This window comes from Epinephelus fuscoguttatus, linkage group LG19 (assembly GCF_011397635.1).
Source record: "Epinephelus fuscoguttatus linkage group LG19, E.fuscoguttatus.final_Chr_v1".
Classification (NCBI taxonomy): domain Eukaryota; kingdom Metazoa; phylum Chordata; class Actinopteri; order Perciformes; family Serranidae; genus Epinephelus; species Epinephelus fuscoguttatus.
Genome location: NC_064770.1, coordinates 27,896,240 through 27,906,544, shown reverse-complemented (window position 1 = coordinate 27,906,544; position 10,305 = coordinate 27,896,240). Strand labels below are relative to the sequence as shown.

At 42.2% G+C, this 10,305-nt stretch overlaps 1 protein-coding gene across 1 annotated transcript in view; it reads left to right on the top strand.

The window, feature by feature from the left end:
• The first annotated feature begins 630 nt into the window (after window positions 1-630).
• Window positions 631-10,305, top strand: part of cacna1ia (calcium voltage-gated channel subunit alpha1 Ia) — a 138,310-nt gene continuing 128,635 nt past the window's right edge. The window contains exon 1 of the mRNA XM_049561715.1: window positions 631-734. Within this exon, the coding sequence (XP_049417672.1) occupies window positions 645-734 (90 nt within the window). The 5' untranslated portion in view covers window positions 631-644. The remainder of the gene's footprint in view (window positions 735-10,305) is intronic.

Sequence of the window (10,305 nt, the reverse complement as noted above, 5' to 3'; positions counted from 1 at the left end):
AGTGTCAGTTAAGGTGGTTCGGGCATCTGATCAGGATGCCCCCTGGGCGTCTCCTGTTAGAGGTGTTCCAGGCGCATGCAACTGGCAGGGGGCCCCGGGGCAGACCCAGACTCTGGAGGGATTACATATCTTATCTGGCCTAGGAATACCTCTGTTTCCAGGAGGAGCTGGAAAGTGTTGCTGGGAGGAGGGATGTCTGGGATTCTTTGCTCAGCCTGCTGCCCCGCGACCTGGCTTCCGATAGGCGGTTGAAAATGGATGGATGGATGCATGGATGTATGGATGGACGGACAATGTTGACTTCTGATGTAACACTAGACACAAACATGTGTTTGTTTGACCCATCCACCTCTCCTCCCTCCCATGCCATGCGGACTTTGTTGCTCTTTTTACTACGTTAACTGATTTCCTCCTTCACCTGTCATGATTATATTGAACTACTTTTAGTTTACTCACTTCAGTAATGTAGTATACTCATAACTTTCATATATAAACCATACAGATTGGGTTTAATTTGTCATCTATCTACCCATCCGGCCTTTTTTTTAAGTATATACAGTGTGTGTATGACTGTGCATTTCTCCTCAGCTGCTATGCTCCTTAACCCCAGTCCTGTTAATACGTGGTTCGAGAGGATTAGCATCATGGTGATCCTGCTCAACTGTGTGACACTGGGCATGTACCAGCCCTGTGAGAACATCGACTGCACCTCGGACCGCTGCCAGATACTGCAGGTAAGATAGACCTCTGTGTGTGTTTGAGCCTCTGTGTGTAAGAACAACATGTCAGCCCACTGATGAAGAGATAGAACAAAACAATCAATTATTTGACATAAACTCAGAGCGGCTCACAGCTCCTCTTGTCACTTTTCCTCAAGCTGCGATGCAGGCAAACATTGCAGCTGGAATATTTCCCACCTGGAAGCTTTATATTTTCTCCCGCTCTCTGTACAGGGAATTGGGACTTAGTTTGTTTTAATATAGTCTTGTGGAGTCGCATGTGATTTTGTCACTTTGTGATGGGAATACACTTGTGGAGACGAGTTCCAGTAGTTGAAATTGTGGTTGCAAATGGACACAAATGCCACAAAGGCTTTAGTTCTCCTTCTGCTACAAGTTACTGTCCGTTTTGATCTGGCTTTTGACCTGTATCAAACATGGTTCCTATACCACAGCTGTCCCCTGACATTTACTGCTGTACTGTGCACAGCCAAGATGAGTTTTCATATGGTTATTCTCTAAGTTATGGAGGTTTTCACATGACAGGAAACAGTGCAACTCTTTCTCACAATGATTGGCATAAAGTAGAAACTTTGTAGATCGACGTTTTGTTTATGCCTGTCATGATAATTATGTTACGGACTTATTGAGGTCAGCACGAATTATCGAGGTGATGTCAATATATGTCATCCACATTTTAGCCAACATAATGCCAGAAAAAAAAAAACAAGTTTTCCCTCCATTATAAAACCTGGGCATAGTACACACAGCATTTTTTTTTAATCTCCTGCAACCTAATTAACCAAAATAAACTATGCTGAGACACATTCAGCTGTCATTTCTGGGTTGCGCTACTTCTATTCTTTCATCTCGGGAACCAGGTGAAGATAATGTTGAGGCTAATAGATGTTTTTTGTAGCGGCTGCTAACCAGCCATAGAGTTCGGAACTCCAGATGGACTTGGTCTTCCAGTGTCACTCCACAGCTCCGGTGTGGGGACATTTTTGGTTAAGCTGAATGAGACAGAAGAAGACATTAACCTGAACAAGCCGGTGTTTAAAAACATAAACACTCATGTTACACTTTTCTACTTGTTGGTACTAACATCTAACTTACAGCTAACATCCTCCTGAGACCCCGTGTCCACCATGAGGACATCACATTTTGGGTTAACTTGACCTTATACTTCATTCTTCTTAAAGCTGCTACAAGGAACTTTTAACTGGATATGCAAAAGTCTCTTGTTTCTGCTGATGTCTGTGCGTGACCTACAACAGCAAATGAGACCATCGGTGTGAAGATAAGCTGCTTACATTTAGTGACTCTTATAAATAGTAGCTATTCCTCCTCCTCGACCCGACGTCCGCGGGGAGTTAAAATAGCAGCAATCATCGGGTAAAAGTTCTGTGAAAGTACTGGACTCACCAACAGTCAGCCACGTCTCAGTCACACAGAGAAAATCCAATCCTCGGGAAGTCAGGAAATCTTTCAGGATGAACGTTTTGTTCGCTAGCGATCTAGCATTTACCAGCCCAATCCTGGCAGGAGCCGGCGGGTCCACACCTTCAGCCTTACCAGCCGACTGCTGCGTTTACCCCGGTGGCAGTGGCGCTTACGTCGGAGAGGTGGAGCTGGGGTGCGGCAGAGGTGAGCTGGGATCCCCGATAGGAGCGAGGACAAAGTTTTCCCATCTTGTTGTTTCATTCATCCCCAAAACAAACACATGCACGAGCCAGGTAAGCGTCTTTACGACAATACGTGCTAGTGCTCATGGATAATGTAGGCAAAACACTACCGCTTTTGTCCACAGGGTCGCCAAAATCAACTCACAATGAAAGTTCCTTGTAGAGGCTTTAACTTAGACCTGCTGTCCTTGTTTGTGGACACTTTTTGTGCCAGCTAGTGGTGGTAAGAGCACAGTACACTAATCCATGCAAAAACAAGATGGCAGCCATCTCTGTCAAGTCAGTTTGCAGCCGATCCCGACACAAAGTGGACAATGTCCAAAACTTGATCACATTAATGGATAAAACTTGTTTATTTACGATTGATAAAGTTTTGATATGGCAACAAGTGTGACCAATTTTAGCTACAGTAACAACCTAAGACATTGTTAATTAGAAAGCACTAGTTTGAAGACACTGGGACTTTAGTATTGTCTTGTTTGAGGACACTGGGACTGTTTAATTTTTATACTTATCAGGTCCTACTGATCACAAATAAAAGAAAAGGAAATTAAAAATGCATACAAACAAAACTTTGGGTCTCAGGAGGATATGTTAATACTTTGCACTTTGGAACAAACTCCCTAACTATTGAGAAACTAGATTGGCTATATAATGCTTGTTAAAGAATGACTCTCTATACCCTGGTGCCAAATGTTTAATATTTATATAAGTGAAATTTTTGTTAACAGGGAATCCATTGTATTTATTGTTTTGTTTGTGTGGTTGTATTTTATTTATTTAAGATATGTATGTTTTTACATTCCAGTGTCTAAATATTCATAAGAATCAAACTTCCGTTGCTCTTTGAAAGGCTGTAATTGCATTATTATGCTATTACCAATGTTACGCCCCCGGTTTAGGGGACATAACATTAGCGACTGCGACTCCCCACTCTTCCCACTCCCAAGGAAGGCCAGTTACACAGTATGTCAAACAAAGTAAGCAGTTTATTTGTCCTCAGAGTAGAGCAATACCCAAAACAACAAACAAAAATATACTCATGGACCCTCGACTTACCCAGCAAAAACAAATGTAAAACAAAAGACACATTTCTAACCTAAACTTTTTCCATTCAAAACAAGAGAAGAGAAACTGGCAATGCCAAACAAAAAGGGCTTCTCACTTTTACTAAAACTGCTTCAGAGTGCTCTATTTACAGTGCTCAGACAAAAGAATACAAGAAAACCAACTAATAACTTTAAAAAGTAAACTGTTAACGAAAACTCACCTACTCAAAATGATCAAAATACTTTCCTAAACAACAAAGTTATCAAGAACACACACTCGTTAACAACGTCGCAGGTTTTTTCCTGCAGGCACTCAAAAACAAAATCGACATTCATAGTCTAATTGCTGGAAGAGGTAAAGTGAAAAGGAGGGAAGAACATCTATCAGCTGGCGTTTAAAAATCTTCTGACATGCACTGGACCAATCCAGTCACAGCAATCTCTGCAAATGGTCCAATCAGCAAACACCACCTGCCTTGCAACATCCAATCACACTCAACCACATGCACACACTCAGGGGAGCAGAGAGACCTCACTGAGACAGGGGTCATAGCATTATATCAGTGGCATGAAAGGGTTTGAAAATGACAATAATATAATTTATCGCAAATATTGCTGGGACTATATAGCCAAACAAAAATAGTTACCATGGCTAGTTTAGATTTGCTTGTCTTGTCTTTGCTTATGGACTTGATTGATCCTGTTACAAGTCGTCATTGACAAAAGGACTTAGTAACAGGTTGAGCTCCCCTTATGTAAGAGCACAGGTTATTGGGATTTCTTTTTCTTGGCCAAATTTCAAATAGTTTCCTTTGTGTTTCTGTTTGTAAGCCACACAGGGCTTATATGGGTTTTGTGTCACTACTGTAATTTGCCAACTGGCTGAGGATTCAGTGTTCCTCTGGGGTCGTAATTGCTTTTTATTGAAGGAAATTTGGCAGGCTCAGTTTCCGGTGTGACAAGGACGACCTTATTCTGCCTCACACGCTTTTTGTTGGTGGTTTGTAATGTCCATTGACATTGAAAATCTGTCAACAGTAACCTACATGTGAGGTGTCCACTGTTGCTATGTAGACTGATTGTGTACACCGTATCTCACTCGCCTACAGCACATTAGAGTGGATTATAATATCAAATAAAGCCCCCCAGACCAAACTGTAATAGGTTTATTTATCTCATCGGATTTTCTCCTCATTGTGCAGAGATTTTCAAATAAGCATTCGCTGCTGTTTCCAAACTGTGCGACACATCTTCCTGCTCCACTATCTCTCTTCCTCCTCCTACCTCTCCTTCTAATGCCATCTTTACTCCTCCCTATGTTCCCATTACCCCATCCTACACATACTCTCTCTCCCTTCCTCCATCCTGCGTCTCTCTAACAAGCATATTGTCTCCCCAGGTAGTGTGAGGGGGTCCTGTTCTGTTGGTTGCTAATGGTAACAGGAGGGATTTTGCTGACGGTGCTTAGATTGTTAGTGTGGCCCTCACGTGCTTCTCAAGCCCTCTGTGAAATACAGTATCCCCACCGCACTTCCTCTCTCATGTCTGTTTGGTAAATATGAAGAGTCTCCACTGGTTTCCTGGCAACTGCGGTGACAACAACACTTCAGGAAGCCACTGAGGCGGCCAAATAAGTAGTTCAGCACATAACTCCATCAAACCACAGCAGTTTGTTTTTACACTTTGGTTTCTGTACTGATTAAACAAACAAGATGGAATGTGCTAATTAGTGAGCTGTAGAGGTGCTTTGTTACCTCAAGACAGAGCTAGGGTAGCTGTTTCCCTTTGTTTCCAGTCTTGGTTCTATGCTAAGCTAACTGGCCACTAGCACTAGCCTCATATTTACCATTCAGACATGAGACTGGGATAAATGCTCTATTTTAACTCTCAGCAAGAAAGCAAATAACTGAATTTCCCAAAATGTTCTGAACTATGAACTATTCCTTGATTAAGCCAGCTTATCTGACACTGAATTGTGAATAAAAATTTGAAATAATGTAGTCAATGTGAAAGGGAAAGTGTATTTCTTTTTCACTGTTTTGGGCAGCACAAAGAGGTTTGAAAGGCAGATAGCTCAACACCTCAGCACATATGGCCAGTTCAAAGTGAAAGAGGAGCTATCATGCTTATTTCCAGGTTCATATTTGTTCTAAAACCCAAAATACTTGCTAACATGCTTTAAGGGACAAGAAAAATACTTAATTTTCCTCATTGTCAGTGCTGGAACACCTGAATTCACACTCTGTCTATCAAAGCCTAGTCTCTATATACAGACTCTACATTCAGTGAATGTAGAGTCTGTAGGCAAACCCCGGAGATCTTGCCTCCGGAAGAAGAGCGGAAGAGCCCTGGTTTCTGGTTGTAGGTTGTTTGTAGTTTGCGTGATATTGACCAATCACGTTAGAGCCAGCTGCAGTTGTTGCCAGGTTAAACGCTCTGTGCGGTGAACTAAGGAGGCGGAACATAATTGGCGTCACTGCAAACTCTGAATCCATCGCAATGGTTCAGCATATTTACTTATATATAAACCGAAGTCGGAAATGGAAATTTGCCTCCTCCGCCCAAATCAAACCGGAATGCCAAAAAATCGGGGGTCTGCCCCCAAAGGCTGTATCGCCGCCTGACGGAAGTCAGATGCCGAATTCAGCCGATGGGTTCCGAGAATGATCAAAGCCCAGTCTGCTCTGATAGGCCAGCTTTTCCAGGTCTTCCTCATCTGGTTGCTCTGCACCATCATTGCAGCCAGGGAATGGCTGTAACCGAGAATAGCAGCACTTACTGTGAGAAATCGACTAAAGCTTCGAAACACAACCAGTCATGTTCCTGCAGGAATATGATACGAAATCAGGGGGGAAATTGCCAACATCAGCAACCAAGATTACAGGTTTCTCAGACATTAGCATGTAGCTATATGTAGCAGTGTTCTGGCACTCAAGAAACCTTCAAAAGCTTCAAAACACAACCAGTCATGTTCCAGCTGGAATATGATTTGAAATCGGGTAAAAATTAGCAACATCAGCAACCAAGATTATGTGCGTCTTGGAAGTTATCATGTAGCTACATGTAGCAGTGTTCTGGCAGTCGAGAAATTACAGTGAATAGTGGCACTACCTCTGGTAAAAAATCACCAATAAAAGCTTCAAACACAACCAGACATGTTCCAACAGGAATGTGATCCAAAATCGAGGACAAAAAAACCCAACAACAACCAATCAGCAACCAAGGCAACATGTTTCCCTGACATAAGCTTGTAGCTAATGTAAACACTTGCAGTATCTGCTCCAGCCGATGACCATATCTAGAAATCCGCCACAATCTGACGTCATCTTGTAGCCAAAGTAAAAAAGATAGTTGGTGTTTCTCAAAGTCAAGGATCCTTCCATGGTAGGATGAGTCCTTCCAAGGAAGGATCCTACAGAGGCAAGGCAAGAGTCCTTCCTAGTAAACAGTGAACACACATTGGAACAGGCTCACCAGTGTCCCCAGGTGTGCGTCATTAACACTCTGCGGTCTGAGGGAGTTTCAGGGTACTGTGATCATTTTGGCACTCTCTAAATAACCCGCCTTCTCATCCACCCAATTGTGCGCAAAGAATTGCGGGTACTCTATACTTGCTGAGGATACACACATGCATACTTGAAAGTTCTTTGAAGGAAGACTCTGTCCTCAGGATTTGAAGGATCCTTGACATCAGAACTGTCCTTAGGCAGGATTTGAGGATGTAGCATCTTTGAAATCCAGCCATTTAAGGATCCTTCCTTGACTTTGAGAAACACCCAGAGTGTTCAGAACAGTCTGAAGCCTGACGTTTTTGCTCACATGGATTACTTTTACACACATTTTACCTTATTATTTGAAACTTTAGCCATGTCTAATACGAACATCCAACATTGTAACATTAGATAAATGGCAGAAAATAAGGAAAAGCGTAATAGGTCCCCTCTAACAAGTTCACAGCTAGACACTGCAGTCAAGGATGAAATTGTACTTCCTATAAGGACGTGGAGGTCCTCTGCAGCCGTCTCTGGCCTCATGTAAATCATGTCTATATTTGCATAGTCATCTTACACAAATCAGAAGTTGTTTTTCTACCTTAAATGGATTCAGATGGAACAGGACTCATTATGCCTTCAGATCAGCACCTGTTCAACCTTTTTAATCGAGCTTCAACTGTTGAGAAAACACACAGACAGGTATTACTTTCCCCGTCCAATTTGTCACTGAGTGTGAAATGAACATTCGTCCGTGTGGTGCCTTTGGATTGATACGCTGATTACTGTTGTCATTCACTCATTCCACAAGTGGAGTAAGACACACGTACATTTCTTCATTTCAAATGGTCCACCATCGCAATCTTGATGACCTACTTACTGTGTCCTTTCCTCCTGCCAAATAAGCAGCACAATGACAGCATATGAAGTAGCTTCCACACCGGCTCCTATTTCAAATCATGAAAGAAGCCCGTTACAAGACAGCCTTAACCTCTTTACAAATCATGTTGACGATAAAACCTGATAGGCTGACTGAAGAGGAAGCCGGCGGTAGTGACAAACAACTATGATGAATTCATTCCCCTTTCAGTCAGAGCAGAGCGCGACAGGGATCCGACTGGTGCCGCCAACGTCGGATTACATGTGAAGCGTGCAGGCTGCATTATTTATCAAAACATCATTTAAACAGCATGTGAGATGGATCTTCTCGTCTTTCCCATTGCATGCTGCCAGCTCTGTGTGTATATGTGTGAGAGAGACACACATGTTGGCTTCAAATGCATTACAAAACATGCCTCTATATTTATATACAGAGCCATGTTTGCCAAAAATCAAAGAAGCACAGATTTATATTTATATAGACGTGCATGCTTACATTCACGCACCCACAAGTGCACAAATTTGCGCCAACTCATTTCAATTTCAACCTTTAGATATCTTGATCCCTTTAGATAACAAACACCACTGAAGAAGTCCACACTGGTACAGAAAAGGGAATATATAGCTGCTTCTGTGCCTTGCTATTTCTGACTTGGACAAAACAACATCCTCCTCTGCTCCTGCCAGCGCTGCTACATGAATAAATCCTCAAGATTTCACACACCATTTATCTCATTCAATATGGTCTATAGCTACAAACATCATCTTGCAATTTTTCATCAATGCTGGGTTAAAAAAAAAATCTCCCTTCTTCAATTGAAGCCTATTACTCCTGGTTGTCCAAATGTACCACATATCAGTGTTCTCTATTCTGCTGTGGGTTATTGTTGAGTCTCTAGTTTGTCATTTAACTTCTGCCTGAAACCCGGAAAAAGTAATAACCTTAAAGTACTTGTAGAAAATTGTTTTTCCAATGCAGCATGTGTATTGGTTTGTGCCATCTGATTTGTCGAGTGCACAGACTCTTTTCCCAGGGCATATGCACTCACTGTATTTTAGCAGCCCAAAGCAACACTGAGTTGGAAAGTTTTTGTGATATGAAAATCTGTATCTTTTCAGGCTTTCTTAGTATTTATATATGGATTGCTGTCAAGTAAGTTGAAAGGACAGTTCACACTCAAAAATACATAGTGTATCTCTAACCTGTAGTGCTATCTATCAGTCTAACTTGTTTAATGTGAGTCACATAATGTTGTAGATGTCGGCTGTAGAGATGTCTGCCTTCTCTCAAATATAATGGAACTAGATGGCACTTGGCTTGTGGTGCTCATACATTTCAAAAACTCAACTCAAGATAATTCACAGCCCTTGTTGTGTGCAGTTCATATAGGGACTACTTTATTTCTACCAAACTACACCCGCAAACCATATCATCAGGCAGAAGGAAGTGTGCTAGTCTGAGTGGGCGGAAGTTCGCTGCATAGATCAGCCTCTCACTGGGCGGAACGAGCCACCCACTGAAGTCCCGCCCTACCACCTCCGGTTGTGTAGCAGTTTTCAACCATTTTCAACACGTCCTTTACTAACTTTTGCGGTGTTTGATGTTGCGGGGATGTAGCCATTTTTCTGCCATGGTTCGCATCCTGTAGGCGATATTTTTGTGGGCGTGTTACACCAAAACCTGTTTCCCCCCGGCAATATTTTTGCAAGCGCACCGTTGCTGTGGCACCACCCAGAACGATTGTGATTGGTTGAAAGAAATACAAGCAGGCCGGGGCGTTTTTTCCTCCAATCTTAAAGTGAGAGTCGGCCCAGCCAGACCTTTCTTTTCTTGAGAAAGGTCTGGTGAGCGAGACTAGAAGTGTGCATCTATTCAAGGATGAGAGGCTCATGCTTATGACAGTGCTACATGTAACATGAGTGGCGTCCTCCTCAGCTGAGCTAGCTCAGTGGTGCTAGGGTTCCTAGCAGTAGATGCACTCTCCCTTCTGCGTGGTGATTCAGTTGGCTGATGTAGTTTGGTAGAAAAAAACATGAAACTGCTTACACCAAGGTCATGATTTCTGGAAAGAGACATTGCTGTTGAGTTTTTCAAATGTAATTTTTGCTGCTTTGAGCACCACAAACTGAGTGCCATCTAGTTCCATTATATTTAAGAGAAGGCAGACATCTTAACAGCCATTTGTGTTGATTTTTGATTCTAGGGAATCAAAGAGTTTGAGGCCACTATAGTCATTGCAACATGTCAATTAATGCGTAAATTCACCCCTAAATCAAAAATACATATTTTTTGTTTTACCTGTAGTGCTATTTATTGGTCTAGATTGTTTTGGTGTGAGTTGCAGAGTGTTGGAGATATCAGCTGTAGAGATGTCTGTTTTCTCTTAAATACATTGAAGCTAGGCTCGGCTTGTGGTGCTCAAAGCGCCAGAACAAAACAAAACAAAAAAAAAACATAAAAAAAAAATACTCAACAGCAAAG